This window comes from Phoenix dactylifera, chromosome 8 (genome assembly GCF_051530095.1).
Source record: "Phoenix dactylifera cultivar Ajwa chromosome 8, Ajwa_hap1_PhDact_Kaust_v1.1, whole genome shotgun sequence".
NCBI classification, from domain to species: domain Eukaryota; kingdom Viridiplantae; phylum Streptophyta; class Magnoliopsida; order Arecales; family Arecaceae; genus Phoenix; species Phoenix dactylifera.
Window position 1 is genome coordinate 1,228,756 of NC_143197.1, and position 15,901 is coordinate 1,244,656.

Consider the following 15,901-nt stretch of genomic DNA (forward strand, 5'->3'; position numbering starts at 1 on the left):
AAAACTGAAGCTTTATTTGTTTGTTTGTTTGTTTATTTTCATAGCAAGCATATCTTTATTTATAATCACAGTAAATTAGGGCTTATCTGAGTGGTTATATCCCTTTTGCTTAGCAATTAGAGGTCCTCCATCTATGCTTGGGTAATTATACAGTTGGTAGGCTCACCTTCTCCCTCCCCCTCACTCACTCACTATGTATTTATAAAAAAAAAAGAGAAGGTAGATATGGGCTTGGAGAGAGAACACATGGAATTCGAAAGTGGGAGAAGAGGAACAGGAAATAGTGATGACAGAAGGAGAGTACGCGTGAATTAGAAGGGGGAGAGACGGCTCGGATAGAGATCGAACGAGCGCGGGACCGGGGGGAGGCTGGATCCAAGGACGAAAGAGGTTACTTCAACCCTATCAGAGGCTGGCTTATGTAATTTTAGACCGTTGGGAATTGGGAAGTGAACGCGGAAATATTACCGAGTATGAATTACGCACTGCTGGCGGGGAGCCGGGACCGGTTCAAAATGAACCAACCAAGGAAATGAGAATCTATTTATAATTTAAAACTCAAATAGGGGGTTATACGAAATAATCATCAAGGTTTAACTAGTCTGCCAACACTAGGGATACATTTGGTTCGTGGGAAGAATTTTTTTCTCACCGAATTTTTTTTTTCTCAAATAGGGGGTTATACTCTTCTAGGGTGTTTTATATAAAAGAATCATCATCTCAGTTGACAATATATATTTGCATATAACTCTCCACAAGAATTCATACCCAGGTCTCCATAAACCCCTCGTTCATCCACTTCCATTCTTTAATTGGAAACTGAGACGGATTCTTGATGGTTCTTGTCAGCTCTATTCCTCATCTTCTCCTTCTCTATAAACCCTCATCCAGGGTATTAGGACTCCATGGATCTCAAACTTTCTATTTAAAAAAGACTAAATAAAATTAGCCCGTGGTCAACTTAAATAAACTCATTCTATAATATTTTTTTTAGCCAACATAAACGATAGGCTTGGGATTGTTTTGATATTATTTATTTTTTTAATCTTATATAAATACTCAATTTTTTTTTTAATATACGATCGATATAGGATTAAATATACCTTCAGACGACGTTTGTTTAGTCCCACTCAACTAAACGCGTAATCCCCGGTTAACTATATATTTGGTAAATTTTGGGTACTTCGATTACGGACAGCTGCCCGCGCTATCAATCCCAAAACATTAATTTTTTTATAGCATTTGCATGTTAGGTAATGTAATGCGCATTAAACGATTGGACCATCCGACCGTCGGAGATTGAAACAAGAAGGGAAGAGGAGGCAATCGGTGCTCCGTCACCTCCGAGCTCGCATCGACCCTTCTTGGATTATTATTCGTCGGCGCCTCGATGGCCATCCACCCACTTCGTCTCTGGCGGTGGAGGCGAGGCGGCGGCCAAGACCGCGTGATCATCGCGCTGGGCTTCACCATCCTCCTCCTCACTGTCGTCTCCTGGCTCCGCGAGAGCCCCATCGCCGGCGGACTTCGACCGCCCGCCGGCTCGTCCCATCCCGCTCTCGTCCATCTTACCCTCCTGCGCAACGCCAAGAAAAAGGGCGCCGGTATGACAAGTTTCGAGATTAGGCTCTTTTTTCTCCTTTAACTGTTGATTTCTGTACCAAAAAAAAAAAAAAATCTACCGCTTTTACTAAAGTTTCTTTTTCTTGGATGTAGTGTGTTTGGATGGAAGTCCTCCTGGGTATCACTTCCAGAGGGGTTTCGGGTCCGGCAAAGACTGTTGGCTTCTCCACTTAGAGGTACTCGCTTCTTGCAATTTTCCCTAAAAAGGTTGAATCTTTGGCACTGTAGTATCCCTTTGAACTTTTCTTGTCATCCGTCATCTTCTTTTCCGTACTGCCTTTATCTTGATTTTGTTTTCTGCGTTCTTATCGCAGTTTAAAAGAAATTATCTTGAAAGTAAAAAATATCAAGATTTGTACTGAATTAACGATTTGACCTTGAAAACTTAAGATTTCCTTCTATGTTTATGCTTGCAATTTTCTATTATATACTCTTGATCCTCATAGCTTTTTGCCCAATCATATGATTGTTTTTCTTAATCTGTAGGGTGGAGGCTGGTGCAATACTGTGGCATCATGCGCTTCACGCAAGATGACAGCATTGGGCTCATCAGTTTACATGGAACGCCAGGTTCCTTTTGATGGCATTTTAAGCAACGTTCCATCACAAAATCCTGGTAATTATTTGTTGTTTATATGAGAAATATTTGGTACTGTAACTCTTGCAGGTTAAGTTTATATTATGAGGCACCGGCAAAACCGGTACAGGGCACTGTACCGATTGTCTGGCGGGACGAGTCGGTACGGGCCCGCGGCGGGACGAGTCGGTACGGGCCCGCGGCGGGATGAGTGGAGCAGAACGAGAGAGGCAAAGAGACAGAGAAGGCGTAGAGAGGGAGGGAGGCCAATGGCGGGGCAGCAGCGGAGGCTACAACTGTTTTCCTGTTTCGACTTGCCGACTTCACTTAAAAATCACAAAATTTTTTAGCGGCCAGACCATGGTTCATTCGAAATAGGGGAACGGCCGCGGCCTCCGCTTGCTGCCCTGGTGACGGCCTCCGCCGGCCTCCCTCCCTCTCCCTTTTTCTCCCTTCCCCGCTTGCTCTCTCTTTCCTTCTCCTTTTCCGCCTCCAGCAATGGTTTTTGTTTCCGTTGCCGGAATTGTCTCTGCGAGCTACCGAAACGGCCGGAACTATCCGGTTCGGGACGGTGCCGCCAACCCTGCTATGAGGTTTAAGACATAGTGCATGCATTGACCTATAGTGGACTTTCCCCATGCATATTTTTTCGGCGTCTATAAAACTGTGGTTTTGTCTATATATTCCTGTTTGATTGCCCAGTAGCATGGAAAATAAGTAATTCACATTTACGAAATCTGCACTTAGTCACTTGCATTAGCTATTTCTGAAGTTCCATCTATATCTTGAACAATTAAATTAGTATTTCAGATGGAGATAATATTTTGCATTGCTGTAAGGATAAGTATCCTGACTTCATCAGTTATGACATGTGATATTCTACAAATTTCCCTCCATCTCATTTTCAGATAGTTTTCACATAACTGAACTTTTAATTTGCTTGCTTGTTTGCATGGCAACTTGCACTCTTTTACTTTCTCTTTGTGTAGTTGCACAGTTGAAACTCTTTATACAACCTGATTATCGGTTTTGCACTTTGGTATGAGTTTTTAAGCTGTCTACCTATGGCCAAAGATTGTCAACATCCTGTTGACAATAAATATCTGCTGCAATAGCCAATGTCATGAATCTGAAGGTGCATCATATTTTAAGTTGGTTTTTTTTACGTAGACATTGAAAGTTTTTAGACATCTTAAAATTCACATCATATAGTAAGTGGAATCTAGAATTTTTTCTCTGCTTTATGATGCTTGCACATGCATATGCAGGAGTAAGATGATGATTAAGCAGTATGCAGTATGCATATTTTTGTAATTTTTGCAATATGAAGGCATGAAATATGAACTGATGAAAGAGAAACGAAAAGCTCTGGAAGACTGTTTCTTGCGTTTCAACTTAGTTATGGAGGGTGAAGATGGTATTTATGAATTTGCAAAAAGTTAAAATATTGCATGTAGGTTATTTGGCTTGTGTATACTGCATCTAACTTTGTCAAAGAGCGATAAACAGGTTTCCTTCTTATTTTGTCTTGGAGAGCAACTGTTTCTCCATCATTTCAGTTACTGTATGTTAGATATTGAACTCACAATCACACATATTTATGTTAAAAGATGAATCAAGTAACCTATAATACATCTCAGCTTTGTCCGTCTTAGTTGAGACTAATTCCATATTTGAGGACACATTACAGAGTTGCCTCCCCAGTTGCATCAACTTAGAATGTATGGGTAGGTTTCCCCTCAAGTTATTGGATTTCTGGGTATTATGTTAGGCCTCTTTAATGCCAAACTTGCCCTGGCTAGGAATTAAAACACCACTTCATAGAGGATCTGGTCATGGGTGCAAAGCTGGTCATGAAACATGTAATTAGGTTAAAGCTTGCCTGTCTAGGTGTTTTATATGTTTAATTTTTTTCATTTCATGCTCTTTTGTATTAGTTTTGATTTAATAAAATTTTAACATACTTCATCTTTTTAAGTAGTTAACCTACACTGCAGGCTCAAGTTTGATTTAGTTTTGGCATGCAATCATGAGATTTTCTCTCAATGAGCTCCTTTTCTACATGCATTCCTTGAGGCACTTCCCATTTTTCCCCACACAAGCACGTGGAGCAATGCTCTCTCTCTCTCTCTCTGTGTGTGTTCACAAGGCTACCTTTTCTCTTTCATTATCTTTGTGTGGCAATAGGCAGGTAATGATGCTATGGACATTTGTCTAATGATGAAACGAGAGGTGTTGCATAGCAGTCAAAATCCAGATCCTACTAGGGCCCTGTCTAGTTCTCAGTTGCTCTTTTAAGGAAAGCTCCATCTTCAGCTATTAACTGGGCCTTGTAGGCTTGTTGGGGGCTTAGGTTTTTGCAATTAACAGATGGTTTGTACTCATGCTTGGTTGATGCTGCCTCATTGCCCAAATCCAGTTCTCTTAATTTCAAGGAGCCCATGGGGATCTTTGTCTAAGCATGGTTCGGCTTAGCTCATTTTAACCAAAATGTAGTTTTAATTTCAGGTGAGCCCATGTAGATCTTTGCTGAAGCATACATTGGCTTGTTTGACACTTCTAACTAGAGTACATGAATAAAAGCAGGCTTAGGTTTGCCCATTTTGATTTCATTGGAAAATGAATGTTGTTTAAGCTTATTTTGAAATTCATTTTGAATATATACTTTTTTAAAATAATTTCCCTTTTCATTTTCTGTTTCTGTGGTGACTAAATTCATCTGATATTGCATGATTACATCCTTTATAGCTCGATTTCCCCCCTTTTTTACAATCTCATGAGAAATTGACTTTGTTTTCCTATTAATTAACTTAATATAAGGGCTCTAGTTGTTGATTATCCTCTGGATTCCCCGCTTTTTTCAATTGTTAGGCATTTCCTGAGTTCTTTTCTCTTTGTTGTCTATATTAGATTTTTATAACTGGAACAAAGTTAAGATACGATACTGTGATGGTGCATCATATTCAGGGAATGTAGAAAGTGGCATTCAGGTATGTGTGATGATATCGCCCTGTGATATGTTTGACCTGTAAATTATAGGCTAACATTGTAATTATAGAGAGTATAAAAGTCATACAAATTATTTTTGAGTCATACTTTTTTGTATTATTTTTTACAGAATGGAACAAAGCTATTCTTTAGAGGCCAGCGTATCTGGAAAGGAATAATGGATGAACTCTTGTTGAAAGGACTGGCAAATGCTAAACAGGTCATTCCTTCATATATCACTTGATCTGTACTTATTCCTTTTAACATATTTAATTGCATATATTATTGTATGTGCATAATATAAATGGTAATGATGAATGCAATCATTTTGCTTGAACCATTATCTTTGATACACAATCACAGTCGTCATGGCGGAACACATCAATACTTGCTGCTAAATACTAGCTTGTGCTGCTGTGCAATTAGATAAATTATTTTTGAACTATCATTGGGTAATACGTTGTATTTATTTACACATGCAAGAATTTCTTGGCTGCAAGCTGTTTTATGAGATCTGGAAGTGGATACATGGCAGGACTGTTGTCAAACGCATTCACTTTGATGTTGAACATGTGCACATTTGTATGCTTGGTACTCTTCAAAACTTGAGAAAAAAAAGAATTGTTAAAACTCAAAAACTTGATGTAGCAATGAATACGTTTTAACCAGCTTCAGTTATTCTAATGTAAGAAGACTTCTACTTAATTAGTGAAATCACTATGATGGGAAAAACATATAGAACAGGAAGCTTTTTTTGAAGTATTTAGAAATTCCCAATACATAAAGAATCATGACTATGAGACTTAATTACTTGCAGAATCTTCTATGACTATATCTCTTAGTGGTCGTCATTATAAAAACTATCAAGCAGTATAATTACAAATTAACTTGTGCAGGAATTCTACACATAATCTTGATAAGGATATAGATTGTTAGTTCCCTTCTAGTTTATGTGCTAGGCTACTTACCGTTCTAGCCACTGATTTGAGGTAGAATAACATTTTTGTGTCATTCATTTGTTTGTAAATAAGACTTCTATACTTTTGACAAGATAAAATAGATTAAAAGGAACGATTTGAAGAGCTCCTGACCATTCTGAGAACACATGATTTTTCTGGGTAGAGGGCATGGTTTGAAAAGGAAAAACTTGATGCTTAGTTGTGTGATTTTGTATCAGCTTGTTTTGGCCATTAGAGCAAATATAGTTACCAGCTATCATGTTGGTTATGCCAACTAAATGATCTCTTAGCATCTATGCAAATATGAAATAAAGAAGTAAATAATTAGGCATCTGTAGCTCTTTAATCAGCTCTTAAAACATTTAAATGGCCATTTTATACAACCCCGTGATACCTGCTTGATATCTATAAACTGATAATTTAAGCACTGAAGGTTGAAATACAAGTAATTTACATTATTTGTGAAATACTCATGTTTATAGATGTGTATAGTACCAGTTATAGAATATATGAAGTCTTTTTGGCGTGAATATCTACAACTAAGTTATCATTGTTTTAAATCCATTAAACACGTGAAAGCAGCACCCACCACCATGTCGGTTATGAGGTTTTTTCATGCCAAACAGCAGTTCTCATTGGCACTTGGCACCCATATTAGGCCTCATGATTACACGAACATGATAGTTGCTTTCATCTTCAGCTTTTTAACTTAAGTACATGTTCCCCTTTTTTTAATTATTTTATATGCTTTCACAATTAAATTTTGTTGCACGATTACACTTGTAACCTAGATTATTATCAGATGTAGAATTCTCATTGTAAACAATGAAAAATGGAGATTGTAGCTGTAGACAAAACTAATGTCCAATGTCGCTGTACCAGTTGGTACCACACCGTACCGTACCGAAATCGAACCGGTTGTAGTCTCGTACCATACTGACACTCGGTACATCTTGCTGTCTTGTACCATACCGTGTACCGACACTGTAATAGGATAGTACCGGTATAGGGTCTGGTACCGAGATGGCAAGCCTTGCTGACATCTAATGTTTCTTTTGTGCATGTTGCATTTCAACTGTAAAATTTTTGGTGCAACTAGAAAATAAAGCTGCAGGCATAATATTGACACACCTCATTTCACCTTGCAGGCTTTTCTAACAGGATGCTCTGCTGGTGGTCTGGCTACTTTCATACATTGTGAAGATTTTCGTGCACTTCTGCCTAAGGAGGTCACTGTTAAATGTCTTGCAGATGCTGGCTTTTTCCTTGATGAGTATGTCTCTGACAATAGTTTGTGCACTTTATGACTAATTCTTGCACAGCACTTCATGGCTATCTCTTGCATGCACTATTTTAGAGTGGATTTCTCACGTCTTCTAGTTGGTTACCTTAAGACATTTAAGTTGTCCACCTCAGGGCATCTAAATGCAGGTAGATATTGTGGCTTGTGTAACTTGGACGCATATGCACCTCTCTTTTGAATACATTCCATAGTAACTTTTTGAAGAGTTGAATATTGCATTGTTTATTTGTTTCTGTCTGGCCATAGTTGGCCATGGTTGACTGTGACATTATTTTGGTTGGTGATAGTTGACCATATCTAGTCGTGTTGGACCTTAACCTCAGAAGGTTACTAAAAGCTGACAATATCAGTATTTGTTATTCCTAGATACCCAAAATTTGAATCCACTTTCTAGAAACTAACTTGAGATGAACACATTTTCAAAGCCTACCAGAACTTGACTCTAAGCTTAGTTTTCGTCTTGGTGGCATTCAAATCCTAGAAATTATTAAATAGGGAGACATGCTTGTTTGTAGGATCCATGTCTTTAAGCAATCACATATGGGGAGGAATCTGGGGAGTCAATCTTGTAGTACATGAATTACAGATTTAACTTAATTCAATTATGCTTACTGTTTTTCTATGTGACAGAGTGTTCTTCTTTCTAACTAAAAGTTTATTTTAGTTCATATAGTGAATATGGGTAACTTCACTCTTTCTGTACTTTATGTATATGTATTAATCAAAGCTTGACAAAATATGTTCAGGTTAACTTGCCTAAGTCAAACTATTTGCATTTTGATCTGATTTTGAGTTCCAAATTTTTGAATCATGGAAATTGTCTGTTTCTTTGATCATTTTTTCATGAAGAGTTTCAAGATAAAGTGCAAATATTACTGGCCAAATTGATACATCTGAAAATTCAAAGGTGGTTTTTGTGTTCATATTGACTAGATCTACTTTACTTGTTTTTTCCTCTCTTCTTGCAGGATGGATATTTCTCAGAGAAGGTTCATCCGATCTTTCTATGATGATGTTATCCGCCTTCAGGTCTTCTCTCTCAATGAATTCATGTTACAAATAGAATATTTCTAGCTTTTCTTCTGATCTATATTTGTTAGGTGGAAATCTTGTAAATTTTTATCAATATATCAACACTACATCCTTGCTCTTTCTTTATTCAATGCATATTTCTTTGTAAAATTTCAATGTCTTGTCTGTCATACCTTTTTAAAAGTGAAGATGACCCATAATGTGAACTCAGTGATTAATATTCTCCCAGACAGCATGTTTCAGATTCTAAATATATAGAATGGATCATGTGTACCTTTATTTACTGGAAATATGCTGGTCTGTAAGCTGTTCTGATATGCACAGAGACTTAATGATGTGGAGTCTGAAAATGACTCTTATGAAACCATGTGCTGTATTATTGTTGCATTTTTTTGGCTAGGCTATTTCTTTTGCTATGTTCATCGATTCTATTTAAATTTGACTATATGATGTAGCGGCTTTTGCACCAGAATACCAATAACTTTAATATATTTGTCCATTCTTGTGTTTCTTGATCTTCTCTTAACATTCTTTTGAGTATGTAGAGACATATGATTATTCTAAGGGGTACTGGTTTCATCATCAAGCTGCATTTATTTATATTCTTGTTTCAATACTGTTTTATTAAATTTGAGCTCCATTCCTGATAGTGTTCTGTGCATAGTATCCTTTTTCTGGTCTACGGTTAACTTTCGTTCTACCTCTGAGATTTCATGCAGAACCACCACTAGTTTTAGTCACTGGCTTTAGAAGTTAAAGAATAGTTTTAATCTTCTTTTATTTGCATAAATGGAACCATCTTGACCAATTTGATTTCAGGATGCAGGAAAGAAATTTCGGGATTGCACCTCAAGGATGGAACCATCTCAGGCAGGTCTTCATTTTGCTTTTTGTTATCATCTACATTACCACCAGTTGATGAAAGCACCCTCTTATGCATTTTTTTTTTCAAATTTTGCCTCGAATTTTCTTTTCAGTGTTTCTTTGCACATGAGATTGTTAAGAACATAGACACCCCACTTTTTATTCTCAACCCAGCATACGATGTTTGGCAGGTAATGCTTATCCATTATGCTTTCTTTTGTTTATCAATATGTGTAATTTCTCAAATATCATTTCACAATATGGTTTTACAATGTATTCAGATACAACATATATTGGCTCCAGAATCATCTGATACTCAACAATCATGGCAAAGGTGCAAGCTGAACATTCACAATTGTGATTCCAACCAGATTGAATCTCTCCAAGGTCATAACTTGCAAAAGTTTCATTTTGCATGATTTTTTAACTTTCTATTTCTGTTGGCACTGATGATTAGTACAAAAAAATATCTCCCTTGCTTTTTTTATTGGCAGGATTCAGGGTTGCCTTGCTTAATTCCTTGAGTGATTTTCAGCATAATAGGAATGGGGGCATGTTTATAGATTCTTGCTTCATACATTGTCAGACAATAAGCAATATCACATGGCACTCTCCAAATTCTCCAAAAATTAATAATAAGGTAGATATCGTTGCCTTATTTCATTACTTTGTCCACTTGGAAATAGTGAAGTTATCCTGATGTCATAATGCCTAAATGGAATAAGCTAATATCAATATACAAACAGAAATTATTGCAGCTTTGAAGGCTAAAGTGTCCTGAAACAGGTTATGCATATGATGTCATGACACAGCAGTCTTTAATGAAGATAGACCTACATTTTGCTGTAAAAGTTGACGCTTGTTTACTTTGATGGACAATCATTTTGTGTAACTGGAAAACAGAAATTGTTGAGGTTTGAACATATGACCTCAAATTGTAGATGTCTAAATTCGTAGCTCCAACTAAAACTGTTCTATCTAGTTTTAGGCTCAGATCTCAGATTAAATTAGGTTATCTTATAACTCCAGGTTTTTCAATATGAGTAATTTCCAACCACCCCCTCTTCTTTCTATCATAGGATTGCCCTATGACCTCATGCGTATGATGCCATTTCAAAGTTATTAGCATGGAGTAGATGAAAAAAAGTCAGGAGCACTTACTGGTCAAAGGGGAGTGATCTTATCTTAGCAAACCTCTAACAAGACAGTTGAAGGAATGAGGCAGGTTTTTCCCTGGGTGCCAATATCTGCATATTCAGTTAGTATGGGGTGCCTTGTATATTTTATATCAAGTAGCATTTGGCATGTAATTCATTTGCCTATGTCCTTTTTAATCAATTAATAACCAAGACTTCCAAATTGGGTTTGGGCTATGGTACATAACGTAAAGCTAGGAAGATTCCATTGGTTAATTGATTAGATTTTTACCAGAGCTTGGTAGCCTAATGTCAACCCTATGGACATTCATGCCAGAGTCCTAACCATGTAACCTTATATGAGAAGGGAGTTTTAGAAGCCATCTAGCAAGTCGAGTATTCTACCTGACAGGTTTAGTTGATGAGGACCAATACTTTAAGATCCTTCTGGGCTTGCCAAGTCTTGGCAAAGAGGAAAGAAGGCAAAATTTGGTATCTGGAATCTTTTTTTTTTTTTTTTTTTTGCAAAGACATTTTATAAGATCCATCCTGCAAGTTTGTTATTACAGGTAGTTCTACAAAGGATAAGACTAATGGTGTACCAATGCTTGAATTATCAATGTAGATGCTATGTAGTTTGTTCTCATCTTTCAAAGACTATGAGTATATAGGAGCATCTGTTGCCAAAGGATCACCCTAAGATGATCATCTCGTAGCTATTGAGAATGAATCAAATCTGACTCGCTTCAAGGTCGAAAGGGTTGAAAAAAGTCAGATGGATTAGTAATCCTTGACAACCAATGATGAAGGATTTCTCGAAAAGTTAAGGATTGGTAATCCTTCTTAAAAATTGAATGGATCTTATACGTATGCTCAATCCCTCAAATTCTTCATAAATTTTAATTGAACTTGATCTTTTCACACAAGAAAAAAGAAATGTAAAAGATAACTCGCATGTTTCTTGTGTCAAGTCTTGGTTCCTCAGTTTTGCCCTTTATTATTGTGGAGTGAGTATCTGTTGTAGGCTTGAGCAAACATCCGACCGAGATGGGCCTGGGTCTCATATCAATAGAATTCTACCTGGACCAAGCCTAGCCTAGCTTGACACAAGTTCTGTCAGCTCAGGCCTAACCTGCCAGCAGGGGCGGCCCAATGCATTTGGGGCCTAAGGCGAGCTCACTAGAAAGGCCTTTTTTTTAATAATAAAAAATTAATAAGTGTAAAATATTTTAAAAATTTATTTAAAATAATGAAACCAAACAGTTTATTCTAGGAATCATGAAACGTGAGTTTAAGTTCCAAGAAATCCAAATCTCTTCTTTTTTAATATAAAATTCCAAGAAAATACAGCATTGATTTCTAATATCGAAAAAAAAAGAACTAAAAATCACAAGAGCATGAAATCCAAACCATATCTCTTGAATTCGTAAATAGAATTAACAAAAAAAATGAAAAAAAGCATAGGTATCAAATCGAAACTATAATAATAGAATGAGTGAAGAGCTATACCAGGATGGAAAGGGACCTCCGGCCAACCAGTGATCTCCACGGCCACGAGCCCACAACTCCAGCCAGCTGAAATTAATCACTCCATCAGCCAAGAAAAGTCCCAAATATAAAGAAACCAAACAAATCGAATCAAAAGACTCCAAGAAATGAAACCAAAATTGCCATCAAAAGTATCAGATAAAACTTACCTGATAGAAATCCCCATAGGAGAGTGGGGAATTACTCCTTGATGCCTTGATGGGCTCCAGCAATTGGACGGCGATCTCAAGCCCATTGTTCGCCTCATGCCCCCTACTCCGCCTTGTATCTCACGAACCCGAACGAGAACGGACCACCCGTCAGATCGGCGGGCGGCACACACCCATGAGAGGAGAAAAATGAGGGCCAGAAGGAACAGAAGGTGAAGGCAGAAGGTCTTCGCTCTTCTGCAGGCGGGACGGCGGGTTCTTGCCTTCTTGGAGCCGGAGGACAGTGTCGGTGGCCGAGGAGAGGGGGATTAGAGCGGACGAGTGACGAGATCGAGAGGAGGATTAGAGCAGAGGAGCCAACTGCCGAGGAGAGGAGGAGTTGATCTGTTGATCAATCGGCTTCTCTTTGAAGGGGCGAAGGGTGGATTCAATCGCTGCCGCTCGGGATGAGAAGGAACTTCCTTCAAGGAGTCAGAGAGAAGAAATCGAGAAGGGAAGGGCCGAAGGGGGTTTGGGGAGTGGGGACTGGCCGACTGGGGTGGGGGGAGAGAAGAAGCCGAGAAGGGTTCAGAAGAAAGAAAAAAAAGCACTGGGGATTGTCTTGTCGTAGCCTTTACCTCATCAGGCTCACCTGTAGGCCGTAGCCTGTCGAGAAGCCGGGAAGGCACCGTAGCGGCGTCTGTCTGTTGTCGTAGGCACCAGACGATAGGCCGCCTAAGGCCGGTAGCTGCTGCCGTGAAAACTGCGGTGCAGCGGTGCCTTCTTTGGGCAGCGACGCAGCACGGCAGCGGGGGCCTTAGGCGACCGCTGGCGGTCGCCTAAGGCTCGAGCCGGCAGTGCCTGCCAGGTCCTACATGACACTTCTTTTTCAAAAAATATATATCATATATAGGATAAATAGTATAATATAAAATAAATGATATATATATAGAGAGAGAGAGAGAGTGAGTCTCAGGTTTGAGTCGGGCTAGGTTAAAAGCGCCAAGCCCGAGCCTAGCCCGAACTTTGTCGGGCCTGAAAAATTGACGCCTGACGCAACCTGACAAGCCAAAAACCTTGGGCTGAACCAAGCAAAAATCGGGCCAGGCTGGGCCAAGCCAGGTGGGCTGGGCCTGGTTTGCACAGTCTCATTTGCTGCTTCTCTTATCTCCTAGAAGGACACTAAATTCAAGATCAGTGATAATGATTGATTGTATGATTTGAGATAACTTTTTTGAGAAAGAAATTTTGAGATAATTGTGCATGTGTATAAAGTTTATCCCTCTAATGTTTAATCATATCTGTTTTGCACAAGATGTGAAATTGGATGAACTTGTCAACTGTTGTTGTCATTTTTTCATTAAATCAGTCAGAAATTGAAAAGAAGATGAATTGTATTAGAGGGATACTTTGTCTTTAGGACTCAAGTATTTTTGGATTCAGATGTTTTAATTATTTATTGTGGCACTTGTTTGCGCACTTGTATTTAATACAATAATATTGCCTTTGCACCTGTTCTTTGAGCAAGGAAAATACTGCATACCACGTGAACAATTCTGAGTATTGTCATGTGCTTATATATGAGGATGATTAACTAGTCAATGCATATGAGAAGGCACAGATTTGTGTTTTGGTAAATGGGCTTTTTCAATATCACCTTTGTTGAGGATTTCCTAAGCAGATACCCCTTAACTGTGGAAAACCAATTATTATTTGAAGATTTAGAATAATTAAAATCCAGGAAAAAAACATACAGTTTGGCGTGAATATCCTACCGAGTTTTGTGTTTGCATGCTTTTGTAATTCACTTTTTATGACTATAGTCTAACTTTTTATTCACGGATTCGCTGACCCGTTGTATGTTTATTTTGAGGAGCAGACAATTGCAGAGGCAGTTGGAGACTGGTATTTTAATAGAAGGGAAGTGAAAGAAATTGATTGCGCACATCCATGCAATCCTACATGTATTAATTTGGATCTTGCTCAACCTTGGCCTGGCCCTAAATAGGATACTTGCGGAATGAGGATCCTTAAAGCGGACCTCAAATAGATTAAAAAGGCTGAATGGTATTGGTTATGCTATGATACTCAACCTCATAAAGATGTAAGGATGAGGAGCCCTGCTGGATAATCTTCCCTAGATGTCTTCCTCCAGTTTCTTGTTACAGTTATTTTATTTCAGTGAGGCATGGCAAGGGATGATGATAAGTGCCTTCAAAGAGCTTTCCTCCTGTGCATGTTTATGGGGCTGATAACCATCTCCTAGTTCATGATGTAGGCTTTTGTGTATGTTATGAATAACAGTGCGAGAATTATGTCTATTGACATCACATTTCATTACTTCTTAAGGAGAAATTGGTGTGCATGATGGAATGTGTATGATGTCTTTGAAGAAAAAAAAAAGAGTTAAAAAAGAAGAGCAGGAAAAGAAGATGGAATGTGTATCATGGATATCAGATCAGTTTGGAGTTCCTTGGATGCTAGTTAAGTCAAGCAGTGCCATTTAAGAGACTTGACTTTCTCTTTCTAGAATCTGGCTACCTTCCAGGTGCTAACTAAGCGATCATCCACCCATCAGCATGCTGCCGTTTGTATTAGTGGATTTTGTTTCCTTCCTTGTAACTAATTGTGAGTTGTGACTGCTTGGAGATAGATACATGAAGGGATTTTTGTTGTTGTTGTTAAAACATGGAACATCATTATGAATGCTTTTGAAGCATTTTCTATGCCTATAACGAGGTATATGGAATGCTGATATATGGAAATGTGGTGGTTTGCATCTAGAATTTGCCCTTTAGCCATGCTTAATACCATCCTTTGTTGTGCCAACCAGTTTACTATTCTGGACTTGATTTTTGAAGTCTGAAAGATATTCTTTGCCTCTATCAGGTCCCTTCAGTTAAAAAAATTAGGTGGAGGGACCTCAGGAGAATTCTAAATGTGATGTGTTAGTATTATTCTGTACACCATGTATTTCCCTTTACAAATGGAACGCTTCAATTTTGGACTCTGTTGGGCTGCCATTCCAACAATTAAAATGCCAGGTGATAAACCGATCAGGTCCTGCAGTCTGCCATCATCGACTAATTTCTGCTTCTATGTTTAATGTATATTAGTAGGAATGGGTGAATTGAATGTTTTCAAAGAGTTATTGTAATTGGATCACTAGTGAATGGGAGAAGAGATTGGTTGGGGGACATGCCCTCCAGGATTCATGTTTCCGTTGTTACTTTCTGCTATGTTTCTGATGCAAATTGGGATATATAGAACTCTTGCAGTTCAGTCATTACATGATTGGCTCTCTTTTGATTTCCGGTCTGCAGCCGCTTGATTGCTCGGAAGTAGATGTATACTTGGCATAACCAAGTTCCACGCAAATGTAGTATTTGCCTCATGAATTCTCTGTGCCTTCTTTGTAGATAATTCTTCAATTATTCACGGATATTTCCTTGAATTTATATCCATCTGCACATAAACCCATCTGAAGGAAAAGTTAATAATGTTTAGCCTCTCGGGGTTAGATTATCAATTTACCATCAACATGGAAAGAACCGATCTCGACTGCTGATTTGATGCATCATTTGTGCTATACGTTGCATTCTCCTGTGAATTTACCATGATCGATACTGCCATGTTAAGACCACCATCAAGGTTCCCTTCTCTTTCATTGCTCCTATCAACCTCGAGATGATTGTTCATTCTCATTCTCCATTGCTGCCACCAGTATCATTCTTTCTTTCACC

At 38.4% G+C, this 15,901-nt stretch overlaps 1 protein-coding gene across 8 annotated transcripts; it reads left to right on the top strand.

Moving 5' to 3' along the window:
- Nucleotides 1-117: 117 nt before the first annotated feature.
- On the top strand, nucleotides 118-14,941 carry LOC103703587 (pectin acetylesterase 5-like). Of its 8 annotated transcripts, none has more exons than XR_015967713.2 (12): nucleotides 118-1,604; nucleotides 1,717-1,799; nucleotides 2,110-2,239; nucleotides 5,111-5,190; nucleotides 5,319-5,408; nucleotides 7,296-7,420; nucleotides 8,419-8,479; nucleotides 9,302-9,356; nucleotides 9,460-9,537; nucleotides 9,628-9,733; nucleotides 9,841-9,986; nucleotides 14,038-14,941. XR_015967713.2 is itself a non-coding variant. In XM_039124179.3 (12 exons), exons 1-12 carry the CDS (start codon nucleotides 1,391-1,393, stop codon nucleotides 14,164-14,166), a joined length of 1,293 nt encoding a protein of 430 aa, XP_038980107.3. In that variant the 5' UTR covers nucleotides 686-1,390; the 3' UTR covers nucleotides 14,167-14,941. The 8 variants fall into 8 exon arrangements, 3 of the variants coding, with proteins under 3 accessions (XP_038980109.3, XP_038980107.3, XP_038980108.3); XR_016396108.1 differs by having other exon boundaries at nucleotides 9,309-9,352; XR_016396107.1 differs by having other exon boundaries at nucleotides 686-1,604; nucleotides 9,302-9,352; nucleotides 9,890-9,986; nucleotides 14,038-14,176.
- The last annotated feature ends 960 nt before the right edge of the window (nucleotides 14,942-15,901 follow it).